Here is a 17,175-nt window from a genome sequence, read left to right on the forward strand (position 1 = left end):
CGTGCTCTTGCATAACGACAAAACTTTGAAAAATAAACCCCATAAGCAGGTGATGATGGTATGTATATAAGTAAGGTAAGATGACGATGGAAAAATTAAAATCATCACGTTTATCATATAGTTTTGTCGTTAGGTTACCATTAACGTCTTTTTCTGGTAAAATATCAAAACATCCAAACATGAAACAGATGTTTCAGAATCTGTGGTATCATTTGTTTCAAGCTCATTGGGATATATTGAGTGAACATAAGAATGAAAGTAACAGTTGTTAATGAAAATGGAGTATGTAAAAATGTGCTCCGTTTGATTTACGTTTTATTGAAAATTATCAATTTCAAATATATAGGCTATGATTATGTTTCTGCATTTTTTTGTTTTAAATAGAATGTTTTGGAGCAATTGGACCTGACTATTCAACTCCATGTCTATCAAATATAATTGCTTTGGGTATCACTGAAAAAAAAAACCCCACAGAAATATATATGAAAAGCATAAACTCTGCAATAAATACCTTGGTTGTCCGGTGCTGAGTTCGTTATCTTTTAAAGTGGGGTATATTTATTGTTAGACTTCTATTCACTCTAGAAAGCACAGTTTTCATGATCTCTAAGTGTTTTTTTTAAAGTTTGATAAAAAAAAAAGAAGAAGCAAAATCTTAATATTTGATGGATCTTAATTTATCTTTTAAAAGTACGAAAGGTACAATTATGGCAGCCTTTTTAGAAATAATCTTATTACAAAATCGCTTGCGTCGGGTGAAATATTCATACTGAGTTACTATTCAAAAAAGGTCTGATAAACTGATGTTACAATTAACAGAATATCAGTCAATAAATTCTTCTGTTAAATTTCATAATCGATTATAAATCAGGTTTTAAGATCTTTCAACGCACGTGTTTTGCTTCCATGCCGACGGCCATTAAAATAAATCACATGATATCTTATTATTTATAATAGATGATCAGATATAAACACCAGGAAAGATAACGTTTTACGGCGTTGAAAGATAATTGACTTTAATTTGCCAAAATGCAAATTCGTCGAAACAGAAATGTGGAGAAGAAAAGTAAGAAATGATTTAAATTTTGCGTCAGTTTGAAGCTTTTGACTTATTTTGAATGGTAACACATTTTAGATAAAATTAATTTACGTTCTTTTTAAAGGGTTTTGTCAAAACTTTTTTTATCTAGAATTATTGTCAAATTGGAATCAATTATTTCAGTGGGAGCATTCAATGCTGTACAGGATACTACATTGAAGATGGAATATGTAAAAGTGCGCTCTGTTTGATCAAAATTTAATTGATTATTTTTTTCAACTTAATTTAACAAAAAATAAATGATTGAAGAGATGATTTTGTAAATTTGTTTATGATTTGGGGCCATTGGACCTAATTGTTCAATCCCATGCGAAAATTATTTCTTTGGATATCTATGTAAAAAATCATATGACTGTCAGAAGGATGAAACCTGCAATAGATACTTCGGCTGTCTGGCAATTGGCGAGTTACATTTTAAAGTGGCATGTCTTTATTGTTAGAAATACTCATTCAAGAAAAACTGATTCGAAAAAGCAGAGTTGTCATGATCTTTTTAAGTTTTTTAAAAATTTTTATATTAAAAACAAATATCTTGATTTTTATGCTCTGATAATATTGATATAAAAATGGGTTTTTCATGCATAAATCTGTGATTGAAAAAAAGTTTAACAAATGTTTGTAACTCTAAAACGTTTTGTTAACCATCAATATATTTTCGAGCAAGTGGCTGATTTACGTCAGTGTTAAAAGTATTTGTTAAAAGCGAGACACACGATAAATGTCTATCTGCCGGTAATACTTTCAATGATACTTTCTCCATAGGTCACCATAGCTCTAAAGCTACCTTCTCAAAACCTTGTCGTTTGTGAAAAAAAAAGTACATGTACGAAAGGTCAATTATGGCAACATTTACAAAAATAATCCGAAATAAAAATTAAAATCGCGAGCTTCGGGTTAGAAACTGCATACTTGGTAACTTAAAAAAGGTATGATAAACTGGTTTAACAATTATCAGAATATCAGTCAGTAAGTTCTTATGTTAAATATCATAAGTGATGATAAACTCATGTGTTTGGATCTCCCGATGCATGTATATTTTGCCTCCTGGTCGATTGCCATGAAAATAAATCACGTGATCTCTGTTCATATATAATAGACGATCAGATTAAAAATCAGGAAAGATGAAGTTTTACCGCAGTGAAAGATAATTGAATTTGATTTGCCGAAATGCTAGAATATGCGTTAATAACATTGCTGATTGTGCAGTCCATACAAGAACAAAGTTTAAGTTCTCCGAAAGAGATATGTGGAATAGAAAAGTAAGTAGTGCTTTATGAATTAGTTAGTTTAAAGCTTTAAATTGGCTAATTTTGATTGGAAATATATTTTAGATAAAATTGATGTATGTTCTTTTTAAAGGGTTTGGTCAAAACTGTTTAACGTGAATTATTGTCAGAATGGGAGTCTTTCAGATTTATTGCTGAGTAGCCGTTAAATATTTAAATTTTTTCAGTGGGAGCATTAAATGCTGTACAGGATACTTTAGTGAAAATGGAATATGTAAAGGTGAGCTCTGTTTGAATAATGCATGTGTTTTATTGAAATGCTTTCAATTTCATTTCGCAAACAAATTATGATCTAAGAAGCGGTTTCATATTTCTTTTTATTATAGAATGTTTTGGAGCCGTTGGACCTGATTGTTCAACCCCATGCGAAAGTAATTTCTTTGGATATCTATGTAAAGATCAATGTGACTGTCCCACCAATGAAACTTGCAATAGATACTTCGGTTGTAAATCCATTGGTGAGTTTCCTTTTAAACTGGTATAGCAATGATTTATGATTTTGACACAAATATTTAAAAAATATTGGATTCGAAGTATTCACAAATAAATAATCTGCTCATGAACATAATTATAATTTAAATATCACAAATCCATGATAGCAAGAAGAGAAAATTTAGATATATCATAGCGAGATTTCTATGCATCCATCCCGTTTTCTGATCCTGGTGTGTTAAATCTTATTAAGATCTTCCCTTTCCAACGGAAGACCTTATAGTTTTCGTACAGTGTCTTCTTTTTTTCCACAAATTTTGTGCACGCGATTTCTCGGAAACTATCCAACTGATTTATACCATTTTTTCACAGATGATTGGAAGTGATCTGAATTTATTTTGTTTTCATTATTTTTGCCGTTGTCACTTCCGGTACCGATTTCTCGCTGATTTTGTAACTTTTCGACCCATTTTGTACACGCTTGATCTCAAATCTATCAAAGATATGAATATGAAGTTTCCAGGATATGTAGACCAATGTCTGAAGTTATGCCTATTGTTTTCTATTTTACGCCAGTGGCGCCATTCTTAAGAGCTTATTATTGCTTGGAAATTGGGTACGAATTTTGTTCCCCTTTTTGTTCACAAGATTTCTCAAAGAATGGCTCGATAGATTTTCTTGAAATTTTTAGAATTTATAAAAAAATATTTAAGAAATACAAAAAATAAAAATAATATCTCGAGTACCCATTTTTCATTTTTTTTTTCGAAGTTCATTTCCTGTCGTCCCTTTCCTGTCCCGCGACAAAAAGCTTGTGACATTGAGATCTAAAAAATAATGAGGACTTGAGCATTCATACTTTTAAGGATTATATACCTATAGTTGTAAATGTCTTTTAACTATTTTGTTTTGTTCGTCATAACTTTCGGTCGTCACCGGAAGCATTCAACAATTATTTTTTCTTTTGCATTTAATTTGTTTCATATAGAATTGAAATATAAGTAATAATCCTTACATATGTCATGTATCCGATGTTAAATAAAAACAAAAATTCTACTTCCGGTGAAAGATCTCAAATATCTCAGAAACATTTTTTTAAATAAATGTTTTACCCACGAGATCTCAGAAAGGCAAGTGATTAACGCACAGAACTTATATGAATAGACATTCGATAGAAAATGCGTTTAATAGCTTTCATTTTGTCAACTGTCACTTCTAGTCCTCACCGGAAGGGTTCAAACAAATCAAGCTGTTTGAAAGTTTTACAGTTTTCTTTGACAATTTAAGTAAAATTGATAAAGAAGAGTACAAGGGTCTAATGTTCAATAAATACGTACTAACTTGTTATTTTCACTGAGCATTTCTGTTTGTCCGTTACCTGTCAAGAGACAAAAAATACGTCTCCAGGAGATCTCAAAAACGGTGACGACTTGAACAACCAAACTTTGTGGGATGATAGCCCAAGTATGTATCCGTGTTTACATTATTTTGTTTAAGTCGTCGTCACTTCTGGTCGTCACCGGAAGCACCCAAAAATATTTTTTCCTTATTTGTTTTTACATGGAATGAATACCGGTATATATGTTAAATAAGCAAACATAATCTACTTCTGGTGAGTTATATCAAATATCTTAGGTACCTAGCCTTTTTACAAATTTGATACCCGAGAGATTTTAGTCACTGTAAGTGACTGAGACACAAACTTTATGAATGACAGACAACTGATTGAAGATGTGTTTAACGGGTTTTATTTTGTTAGCCGTCACTTCTGGTACTCGCCAGAAGAGTTCAAACAATTCATGTTTTAACAAGTTTAACCGATTGTCTTTGGTGTTTCATCTAGCATGATAAACAGTGATGTACACTAGGCAAATGCATAAAAAAACGCTTTTATTTTCATTAATCACTTTCGTCCGACCGTTTCCGGTCTCGAGACAAAAAAAACCCCTAGTTTCACCTGGATCTCAGATTTGGCAGAGAGTATCGATATTTCATCGTATCATATAAAACAAAATCGGACGGAAGACCTACTCGTTACTCGTAGCGAGATCTAGTTATTTTAAAAATTGTATTCTAAAACTTAATATTTTTATTTCATATGAGTTTTCAGACGAAATGGATAGCAGCGCAGAGTGTCATAACACAATGCTTTTGTTGGTGATTGGATCCGGATCGACCATGCTATCACTCGCCCTGTTGTTTGTCGGTGTCATGTTCTATAGGTGGTAAGAAAAAGACAATAGATGAAAACCAATCAAATCTATTTTTGTGATCCCAAAAAATTAATGAATACTAGATATGTCTTTTTAATTGATTTTCAGGCATACTATTTTGCAAAGCAATTTACATCCAATCATTATTCCAAGAGGTAATTTTATTTTGTATGCCTTTCTTTTTCAGATATATTCATCAAAAATGATAATAACGGGAATCTTATTAAAATTATAATCTCCTAGAATATCAAATTTATACAGATGGGAAAATTCTCTTGTAGGTTTTCAAGTGGATTTGTTACCTTTTTCTGGAAATCATGAAGTTTTTCAGGAAAACTACGATGATATTCGAGAATCTCGAATGCTCCTTGCTGATAAAGGAAATTGCAACAGGGAAACTATAAAAAGTAGACTAAGTTCAACGGATTATAGTCATTTGTTCCTCAAAGGGCGCACATCTCGGAAATCAATTAGCGAGATGCCTGAACAATATTATAGTGCGATTGATGCACGTTTTAGAAGTAAAATGCCGCTCGTCACGATGTCCGAATTTCCTGAAGACGATTGCTATGTCAGTGTATCTCAGCTTGCTAGGCAGAATAAGAGAATATCAAAGTCATGCTCTCATCTAAAGATAGATATGTCGGATACACACCATGATATATATTCAAATCAATGGCGCAAGGCCAAGGGGGATACAAACAATCAAACTATTCTGATAGAACATTTATAGTCATTTGAATCATCTTAAGCAACCCCCACATAAAGGAAGTCTTTTTTATGTTTTTCTTTTTACCACTATGAAGCAAATATCAAAATATGCTTATAACTAAGCTCGCTCTCACCTCGACTAAAGAATAACTACTAAAAGCTGTACATGTTACAGCTGACATGAATTCATAAAAGCATTTGGTCGCCATATTAGCTTCGATCGCTCCTCTACTGACACTGGTTTTTTTTTATACCGGTCGAGAAAGTCACGGTCGGTTGCTTCCCGATCGAGGCATTCAGGTGGGACGGACTTTTAAATGCATGAACTACACATAGTAGTAAAATGTATGTGATCAAGAATAAAGGAAGCAGCAATCAATAAAATTCAAAATATATTTATTTTTTGAAAGAAATTCCAAGGTATCTGTATTATTTTGCACAGATATTGCCGCCTTACTTCAAATGTACATCGAACACGTGTATCGTTGATACAGAGTGCATAACACAGTAGCGAAATGATAGTAAATACATGAAAGTAACTACGTAACATGTTTCCAACGGTTTTTACAAAAACGATTCGTTTCTAAAAATCCATGAGATTATTAACATTGCTCGATCTGCCACTGTGTGTGGTTGCGCATGTGCAATGTTATAAAATACACAGGCAAATGGTCTTGAAGTATCTTTGCCTGGATTTCAGCTGCATTCGGTCTTGTTTCTTTGTTCATTGCATGGATATTCCTTGCCTGTGCAGTGGTTGTCATATTATTTTTGTTTAAAACGCATTTCTACACGTCTTTGCGTCCAAGTATCGTGTTCAGGTGTATGAAATACCTGAATGCGGTGAAGCATGAATAGTGCTCTCGGCCTTATATATCAGGATGTGTAGCGATGAGCAGAACAATAGAAATCGACAACTGATATGGCGGCAGTCGAAGATAAAAGGGAAATAATGCGTATTTATGAATTCATGTCAGCTTTAATAGCACTTTTTTTTTAGATTTACCGCCATGGAAAATAAACACCATTTGGTCTACACTATCTAGCTGTGAATGTCTAAGTTTTGTAGATAGATTCGATAGTAAACTATTGTTCAGCCAATTTCATCACTAGTCATAAAATGGAAAATGTGACAGGAATAAAGAACACAAGAAATAAAACAAATGTCTTATTCTATCATAATTGTGAATAGATGTACAACTTGTTTGGTTTTAGACATTTGATAATTCATCAATAAGTGTGTAGGAAACATCTATCATAACCTAAATCCTGTTTTGAGCAACACATGCAGCAACAGGTATAAAAATTATTTGTGCATGTAACAAAAACACTAAAAGATTGATGAATAAATGTTTTTTAAAACATTAAGACTATGTGTAAATTTTTAAAAAGTAAAATTCAATAATATTTGCTAAAATATGATGAATATTATAAAATATAGTGCTCGAACACAACAATTCATGGTCCTACATTGGATTTTTATCCACATCCGATATTCATAACTGTTGTAAAAATGTTGATGTAAGATTATCTGAAATACATAAAAATATGTATGTTATTGTATCTTTTTTATTATTATTATTAAATGCGAATTCAAAATTCATTAAAAAGTTTAAGAATAGCATTTTCTAAAGTAAATGATAGTTATTTAATGTATCCATGTAGGTTCGTGAAACCTTTTAGAGTTGATTTGCAGTTTCAATGTGGGCAAAATTAAGGTAAAAATTAAGTTTTATTTTAAATTAGTCAGCATCTGAGTTGGTGTGACAGACAAACTCATGGTATTTCTTTAAATACAATGTTCTTTAGTTTACCTTGAGGTGGTTAGTTTTAATGTTTGCAACACGATACATGTACACTAAGAATAATATAATCCTTGAAAAAATGCAAATTGAGCGAGGCGACAATTCAACAAACTTTAACAATGTACTTGACATATTTTTGTAGACGATCAGTGAGAGATCTAATTAGGAACAAGTTTGAAAGATTTATAAATAACACTATCTTCCTGGTCAAAGATTTTTCCATCGTTTAATACTTTTTGTGACATTCAATATCAACTGGAAATCACAACCAATGTACACGCAGGCTCATACTAATGTTATAAATAGCACTATGTCTAAAGTATCATCTCTCAAACTAGTGTTCCTGATGTACATGTACAATCTTCCTGATTTCTTGAATGAATTTGAACAGCTGGAGATATTTCAGCTTAATTTTTGCCTTAATATGTGGCACATGTAGATAATGATCTCAGTAAACGTCAGTTTTATATGGGATTTATTCTTACATCGATATCTATATTTGCACATCATTAATATCCATTATATGTGATTATTATGATTAGAAATTACAACTACAAAATCCCAACGGTGCCGCCCCCCTCCCACTTCAAAAAGCAATACAGATTTTCCAAAAAGATAACAGAAGCACTATTATGACAACCGAAAACAAAAATGAACACGAATATTGATGTTAAATTAATAAAGGATAAAAGTAATAAATGAATTAAGAAACTTGAAGAAAATATGACAAAGGTTTAATTTAGCCCAAACATAAGGCTGGAGATTCTTGCTTAGTACATGACTCGAAAAAAGGTGTAAATGAATGACAAAATCAATTTATGCAACCAGACGTCCGTCGTCAGAAGTACATAGGTCTCATATCTGGTTTCTGAGGTGTCATTGGTGCTAAATGGGACACTAGTCCATTGCATGTCAAATCCCAATAATAAGTAGTACTAATTTTCAGCTAGATGTACATGTACTGACACTATATACTTCAAGTGTCCCCAGTAGGATTTGAACCAGTTCCACCTTCGATCAGTACTGTTCATAACGTATCTTTCTTTGATCACACAGCCCTCATGGATTGCAAGAATTAGTTATTCAAAGTGGTATATCTTTTTACTGGGGAAAGCTGTGTCTAAACGGTTTCATATATCATTATATACATCAAACAGACAAATTTGAGCCCTTAATAACTTTTTCATGTTCACTTTCTTTATACATATTTTTTTCAACAAGTGACAAGAAACTCACTATTGTTTATGAGCTATCTGGGATACAACGTTTTAGGGACCAGCACCCTATCTCCTTATTTGGGCCAGATAACGAAACTTGTATGGTTGAATATTGTTCAAAACATCATTTTTAGAGGCTTTTATTCTATATTGTTCTTCAAAATATCAGTTTTTTCGGTGATATATTGGACATCTGGTCCCTTAAAACCCCTAATTCCGTAACACATGATAACATTTTTATAATTTTTAGTTTTATAAGTGAAAGATGAACATTTTTCCTTCTTAAACATATTACAAACTTTTTCTCAGTACAGTGCTATTGACGAAGGATTTGTAGCGTTTTTGGCCATTAATTTGAGGGACCAGCCCCATTTTCTTGATATCATACGAAAGCTCTTTGAAAAATAAATTTTATTTGTTATATATTTTCAAGAAGGAGATAGAGAACGAAAACCATTAAAAATCATGTAGTTTTTTAACCCAATTTTTAGGGCTAGGCGAGCTTCGACGCCTTTGAAACCAAGAAATCATAAATGCCTTTTGACACATCTACATTTGTTCGTCTACAATTCCTGAAAATTTAAACTCAATTTCTTTTGTATTTAGGAGGAGATAACAGGACAAACAAACCCTATGGAAATCGCTAAATCACGAACAAAAATGACGTCATTAAAATAAAAAAAAGTATGTTTTTATCAATATCTACAAGATCTGAAATTTTATCGAAAATCGGTTGATTCGTTTTCAAGAAATCGCTTGTACAAAAAAGCGTAAGAAAAAAAATGTTAAAAGGGAAAAAGAAACAAAGCAATTACAATAAGGTCTTCAGTTGTAAACGTTCGTGCACATTATTTTTTAATCTAGCTTACATTTAAATTAAAGTGTTGAAAATACCATAGGATGTTCTTAAATATTACCTTCACAACCAAGATTGTATCGAGGTATATTCATAAAACTGCTTAAACTAAAGAAGTATTCAAATTCAAATATAGATTTGAACAGAATTATCAAATAATATACGTTAAGTGATTGTACAAGAATCTTATTAACGAAGACGTGCTGCATTACAGAAATTCAGTCATATTCATAAAGTTATTTCTACGTCGTTTTAAAACTGATAAGAATGCAAATTTGTATGTTTGTACATCCTGTTTTCTTTAACGGGGATAAATGTTAAACAATTACCTATTATATTTGCATTAAAATTTTAGATATGATATATTTATCCATGAAGTGTAATATCTAAACATTTTAACTTTAAAATTTAAAAATTTTCCTATCTAATGAAGTGCTCTTCAGCTCAAGGACAATGATACAGTCCTAAAATGTCCAGGACCATCCAGCTCTCCTAAACAACATTTGATTTATAATGTGAGTAAATAGATGTATACGCATATCAATCTTCATCAGTTTGTCTAAATCTCTCACCGCCAGGGAATCAAAAAATAAAGCACAAAGTCAAAATATGACATTATATAAAGAGAAACATAATTATTATTTGATATCTTTAAGAAATACAGGTCACCCCAGGTTTCAGTGAATTCCGCAGCAGTTATACATTTATTTAATTACACAATTGTAGATTGCATTAAATTTAGATTCAGTTCTTAGATATTTCAACTTAAAATGTTATCTTTAAGAAACAACAACGCTTTAGGTGAACAGAGTGTGCATAAAGTACAGGTTTGCTTTAGCCTACCAAAACGTTTAACAAAAAAGAAAGCAAATAGTTGTTATACGTATATAATCTTTATTATAAACATTTTCTAGTTCCATAACTTCAACACATTTTTAAACTTTGTTTCACTTTCAAATTCATAGAAATTGCTATACATTCCAACAAATAGCCAACCTGTCTTTTGACTAGATTATCTCGCATGAATCGTTGCCATGTTGGTCGTTTGCCATTGAACAAACCACGTGATTTCTGATCACGTATATTGATAGATGAGTAGCAATTAACAGTTTAAAAACGATATAACTTGGATGAGAGCACAAGGAAAGCAAGTGAATATACGAATCACAATCAAGTAAAACCAAAAGCGGATTATCTATTCAAATGATTAGTTTGAACATAAAAATGGCGAAATGTGCAACAATAATGTTTGTGCTACAACAGATTGTACAAGGACAAAATGAAAAGAATTTATCTCAAGATAATGTATGTCAAAAGGAAAAGTAAGTTCAATTTATTTATTTTAAAATACTCCCTATTAATTTTGCTAATTTGAAATGCGTCCTCCTTTATTCATCTCAAGATTTACGTTTCCATTTAAAGAATAAAATTTTTTAACTTATTGTTTCGGTTATTCTTACGATATTGATAATGTTTTGTTGCTACTGTCTCTGAGTATATGGTGAATAAATATGTTGTAAATGGAAATATTTCAGTGGAAATACTCACTGCTGCAATGGATATTATTGGCACGATGGAAAATGTATAGGTTCGATTTATTTATTAAGAATGTAATTGATGCATACATGTACATGCTTACTTCTATTGATTTACATGTAGGTATATATAAACTAAATTTGTATCTATAAAATATTTTTTACGACAGAATGTTTCGGGGCATTTGGATTAAACTGTTCAGAACCATGCCATAATATATCATACGGATACCGATGCAGAAAAACGTGTAAGTGCCAGAATCATGAAGTCTGCAATAAAGACACTGGTTGCCAAACGATTGGTAAGTTCCATTTGCAAGTTCTAAAAATCAAAAAGCATCTAACAAATGGCTAAAAGTTTTTAAAAATGATTAGCAATGCAAATTCTTCTTTTTTTTCAATGACTTAGCTTTTATCATGCAATCCATTTCATATACTAGTAGAGCGTCGGTTGATTTTAAGTTTTATTCTAAATAATTACTAAAACGAATGCCGAGAACTAAAATAACATTAATTTCATTAGATTATATCAACAAAGAATGTAAAGAAAAATGTAAAGACACTTTGCTTATGTATGTGATTCACCCCTATAAAAGTGTTCGGAATGGTTTTTTATCATTGCTAAGTACGTAATAAATCCCGAGATGCTCGAATGAAAGTTTACGAGACTTCACCGAGATTTGCTCAGTTTCTGTGAAATTTCGAGCGGAAGTATTAGTGTTCGGATAATATTCTCAAAATACGTAAGTAATGGTTATTTTTCATAGAATATCCTACTTGTTTGTTAAAACATGAAAATTTATAAAGATATATGTCTTATTTCATCATCTAGAGATTAGCTAAACTAAAATATGATATTTAGAACAGAGTTATTGTTCGTGTTCAACCACTTTACACGTGGTTGAAATCATAAACAATTAGTAGATTGCTTAATAAAATCATAGCCATGTTTGAAGCTTTTGGAATGCAATGCCATGCTTTTTAAAAAAGAATAGATGTCTGTTTTACATAAAGACTTAGTATATCGAGGTATTTTAAAGGAACATTCTGCATAACATATTATAGTCTGTTTCACTACTGATGCTATTTCTAGGTCAGGCGCCGATCAAAAATTAATCCTAAAAGGGGATTTTCTAATAAGCATGTTAATTGTTGCAACAGCAGAAAAAACCTATAATTTCTTCTGTCATATTTATTTCTAGAAATCATTTTATCAAGATAAAGTTTAAAATGAATAAACTCTTAATTTTATATTAAACTACAAGTACCTATAGATTTTAGGAAAAAAACTATAAACACGAGGCACGATTTTTATTGCGAAACTAAAAGGGTAAAATAAAACCACGTGGTCTAAATTTCAATGGCAATAACATTCGCAGGAGTGTGATTGAATCTGGATCTGGTTGCTTTCAATGGCCTTGTTATTCATCGGTGTGATGTTTTTACAGATGGTAAGAGAAAATATAAACCTAAATTCACTAAAAAAAAAGAAACCAAAAAAGGTAATTGTATGTTGTTTAATAAATATGAGATTAACACATCACGAGTACATTTTCTTTTTTTTTCCAAAACAATAATATTAATTTTGTAATTGTTTTGATTGCTATATAATTTAAATAACTGAAGTAAAAACACACACAAAAATGATGGAAAACTCTACATTACAGGATTTCAAGTGGATTTATTCACAGTTTCGCGCATACAGAATATAATTCAAGAAAATTACGATGACATTCGCGAATCAAGAATGCTTCTCGATGGCAACGGAAAGGACAACAAGGAAACCACACCAAAGAGAATAAACTCAACAGAGTATAACCGATTGTTCTGCAAAGAGCGTACATCAAGCAAAACAATGGGTGAGATGGGTGAACAATATAACATCGTAATCGATGCACGTTTTAAGAGTTAACATCCACTTGTAACATTGTCTGAATTTCCAGAGGACGACTGCCATGTAAGCCTCTCCCAAAATGTTGATACATCGGGGGTGTATAATAATGTAGGAATTTATCAAAACAATATTTCCAAAGTGGATAAAACAATGGAAATATTTTAATAACGCATTTATAGCTGTGAAGCCACATACACACATGCGCTTTTATGTCGTCATTTGTAATGAGATTCATTTCCATCTTTAAAGAAACCCCTATTTTTTTCAGTAAGTAAGAAATAAAATATAATTTAAATGACATTTACATGCATTTGTTCATTGTATAAATCGCATTCGATAAGCTTGCTACTCAACAAACAACCCCATTGCTTTTAAAAACTCAAAATATTTATTTTGATTTAATGCAAACATGGAAAACTGGGTTAAAAACTTTATTCTGCCAAAAATGTCATAGATCGAAAAAAAAAATGATTTTCATCTCAATTTTTGATTTCCGCTTATAATTTTTAGATATAGTTTACATATAGCGCTATCTTCCTGGTCATTGTTGTTTATCTGAGTTTAACACGTGGTCGTGAATCTCACTTACATCTGAAAACCACGTTTATTAGACACTCTAGCTTAATCCAAAAGTATCCAACGCACTTGAAAACCCCTGCAAAATTTTAAGTCTTGACAAAATATCTTCCCGATTTCAAGGATGTTCCAGTCACGACAATTTATTGAGTTCAAGTTTCTTTTCCTGTTTTCTAGAACTTGGATACAATGCAATTGATCATGTATGCCTGTTTTTCTAATGACTAGATATAGTATGTGGTTTTTGTTGTTGTATTAAGGTTACCTGATCATTTTGATCTTTTCTATTATACTAAAAATATCAAATTGAAACACGAGAGTCTCTCTATTGTATACAATAAGACAAAAGTTAAGCAACTGTAAATAGTTGTAAATGGTAAAAGGATTCCAGTTGAATTTGAATGATTAAAACAAATAAAAACATTGCACATGAGATACATAAAATATCAACCTAAAAGATGTTGGTTAATGTTGATTGATTTTGCTTTAGTATTGCTTATTATAAATTAAAATTGAAAAAAATAAATCGTCAACCACCTCAAAAATCCATATAAATTCCAAGCTGGGCGACACAGACCTCTAAAAAGATAGAAGTGGGATCAGGTGCCTTGGAGGAGTAAGCATCACCTGCCGACCGGTCGTAACCGCCGTGTGCCCATGTTCAAGATCATGGAAAACGGACGAAATCATAGTCAGTCCAGTGTCTAAATAATGGTCCATCATATATTAAAAACGTCAGTCAGCATGTTTCCTAATGAATCATTGTACTTGCTGACAAGATTATTGTATTGACCATAGTACTTGTGCAACGCAACACTGTTAAGGTCTATTTTGTGATCGTGCCTACCAGAAAGTATGGGAAATGTTAACTATGACATCACATAAAAAAACATCAAAAATGCCCCAAAATAAAATAACTCCCGATTAAATGGGAACAAACCCATAAAACTATATAAAAATTACTTCTGCATGCAACTTTGTAGTAGTTAAGTCCAACAACGTTAAAAATAAACAACTGACTTATCGCAATGCACCTGTCGATGTGACGTCATATTGAACAACTTTAAATTAATAGTTTGTAATGATAGACGTATCATTTTATGAACGTTTAAATCTGTTGATATTTTCATAGTAAGCCTTAACAGTGCTGCGAAAGATGATTTTAATCGAGGTTCTTGATATCCTTGTCCTAACAACTTGTTTGTCATAGTAGCTTGCCTCGTCAGATTAAAAAAACTATTCGTATGTATAGCATGCTCATGCATAAAGAAAAAAGAAATAAACAAAAAATAATCTACTGAATGTTTGGTCACCTATGCAAGTAAAACGAGTAAAACTGATTCTGTCTAGATAAAATGGCACCAATAAGACAGCTTTTAAACGAAAACAGCTTGATTATAAATAAAAATCACTATATTTTTGTATTAAAAAAAAAAACAATTGAACAGAAATATCAAACAAACACCTCGTGATTGTACAAGAATCTTGTTAACGAAGAGGTGCTGCATCACACAGTTACGTCATATTCATATATCTAAACACTTTAACTTTATAATTTAAAAATTTTCCTATCTTTGTAAAGTGCTCTTCATCTCAGGGACAATGACGTAGTCTTAAAATGTCCAGTACCATCCAGCTCTCATAAACAACATTTGATTTTGAGTACATTTGAAATAATGTGAATAAATAGATATATACGCATAGCAAACTTCATCTGTTTATCTCGATCTCTCACCGCCAGGGAATCATAATGTAAAGCCCAAAGTCAAAACATGACATTATATAAAGAGGAACATAATTATTATTTGATATCTTTAAGAAATAAAGGTCACCCCAGGTTTTAGTGAATTCCACAGCAACAATACATTCATTAATTACACTTTTGTAGAGATTGCATTAAATTTAGTTATAGTTCTTGGACAATTCCAACTTAAAATGTTGTCTTTGTGAAAAAGCAAGGTTTTTACGATATTGATAATGTTTTGTAGGTACTATCTCTGAGTATATGGTGAATAAATATGTTTTAAATGGAAATCTTTCAGTGGAAATACTCACTGCTGCAATGGATATTATTGGCACGATGGAAAATGTATAGGTTCGATTTATTTATTAAGCTTGTAATTGATGCATGCATGTACATGACTACTTCTATTGATTTACATCTACATGTAGGTATATATAAACTAAATTTGTATCTATAAAATATTTTTTACGACAGAATGTTTCGGGGCATTTGGGTTAAACTGTTCAGAACCATGCCATAATATATCATACGGATACCGATGCAGAAAAACGTGTAAGTGCCAGAATCACGAAGTCTGCAATAAATACACTGGCTGCCAAACAATTGGTAAGTGTCATTAGTTAAATTAGTTTAAAAAATTCAAAAAAAATCTTAACAAATGGCTAAAAGTTTTTAAAAATGATTAACAATGCAAATTCTATTTTTTTTCCATGACTTAACTTTTATCATGCAGTCCATTTCATATAAAGCTTCGGTTGATTTTAAGGAATACCGAGAACTAAAATAACATTAATTTCATTCGATTATATCAACAACGAATTTAAAGACAAATGTAAAGACACTTTGCTTCTGTGTGTGATTGGATCTGGATCTGTCTTGCTTTCAATGGCCTTGTTATTCATCGGTGTGATGTTTTACAGATGGTAAGAGAAAATATAATGAAGCCCTAGGTTTTTAAGGTACTCAAATCAATTGTATGCTGTATAATAACTGCGAAGCTTTTGTACTGTATCTATATTTTTTCAGGCGTAAGATGTTGTACAAACCTAAATCCGCTGAGAAAACAGAAGGTAATTGTTATTTTGTTTCATAAATATGAGATTAACACATCACGAGTACATTTTCTTTTTTTTCCCCAAAACAATCAATAATTTTGTAATTGTTTTGAGTGCTGAATAATTTAAATAAATGGTGTAAAAATAAAATTATGGAAAACTCTTTATTAAAGGGTTTCAAGTGGATTTATTCACAGTTCCGAGTATACAGGATATAGTTCAGGAAAATTACGATGACATTCGCGAATCAAGAATGCTTCTCGATAGCAACGGAAAGGACAACAAGGAAACCACACCAAAGAGAATAAACTCAACAGAGTATAACCGATTGTTCTGCAAAGAGCGTACATCAAGCAAAACAATGGGTGAGATGGGTGAACAATATTACAGCGCAATCGATGCACGTTTTAAGAGTAAACATCCACTTGTAACTGATTTTCCAGAGGACGACTGCTATGTAAGCCTCTCCCAAAATGCAAAGAGGAATAAACGGATGTCAAAATCGTGCTCAGACATAACTGTTGATACATCGGAGGTATATAATAATGTAGGAATTCATCAATACTACAATTCCAAAGTGGATAAAAACAATGGAAATATTTTAATAGCGCATTTATAGATGTGAAGCCACATACACACTTGTGCGCGATTTTATATCATAATGTGTATTAATAAGATATAATTTTTTTGACAATTGCATATACTTGTACATTGTTTAAACGCATTCGGTAAGCTTAATATTCAACTAAAAA

The 17,175-nt window shown here is 31.5% G+C and overlaps 1 protein-coding gene and 1 long non-coding RNA gene across 5 annotated transcripts in view; both read left to right on the forward strand.

Moving 5' to 3' along the window:
* Positions 1-2,224: 2,224 nt before the first annotated feature.
* LOC105328433 (uncharacterized) overlaps positions 2,225-17,175 on the forward strand; it is a 62,122-nt gene continuing 47,171 nt past the window's right edge. The window contains exons 1-6 of one of the 2 annotated variants that reach the window (XM_066085849.1): positions 2,225-2,358; positions 2,553-2,605; positions 2,712-2,843; positions 4,928-5,042; positions 5,139-5,185; positions 5,312-7,140. In XM_066085849.1, coding sequence (XP_065941921.1) covers positions 2,267-2,358; positions 2,553-2,605; positions 2,712-2,843; positions 4,928-5,042; positions 5,139-5,185; positions 5,312-5,763 — 891 coding nt within the window. In that variant the 5' untranslated portion in view covers positions 2,225-2,266 and the 3' untranslated portion in view covers positions 5,764-7,140. Of the gene's footprint in view, positions 2,359-2,552; positions 2,606-2,711; positions 2,844-4,927; positions 5,043-5,138; positions 5,186-5,311; positions 7,141-17,175 lie in introns of those variants that run through there. The other variant, XM_066085850.1, reaches the window with a different exon arrangement.
* LOC136275810 (uncharacterized) lies at positions 10,506-17,175 on the forward strand. 3 transcript variants are annotated; one of them, XR_010714308.1, is made up of 8 exons: positions 10,506-10,941; positions 11,155-11,207; positions 11,325-12,605; positions 12,822-13,013; positions 15,613-15,719; positions 15,843-15,974; positions 16,395-16,438; positions 16,597-17,175. It is a non-coding gene; the product is annotated as an uncharacterized lncRNA (long non-coding RNA). The 3 variants fall into 3 exon arrangements; XR_010714310.1 differs by having other exon boundaries at positions 10,507-10,941; positions 15,667-15,719; XR_010714309.1 differs by lacking the exons at positions 10,506-10,941; positions 11,155-11,207; positions 11,325-12,605; ... (1 more) ...; positions 15,613-15,719; positions 15,843-15,974 and adding an exon at positions 16,110-16,291.

This window comes from Magallana gigas, chromosome 5 (genome assembly GCF_963853765.1).
Source record: "Magallana gigas chromosome 5, xbMagGiga1.1, whole genome shotgun sequence".
NCBI lineage: Eukaryota > Metazoa > Mollusca > Bivalvia > Ostreida > Ostreidae > Magallana > Magallana gigas.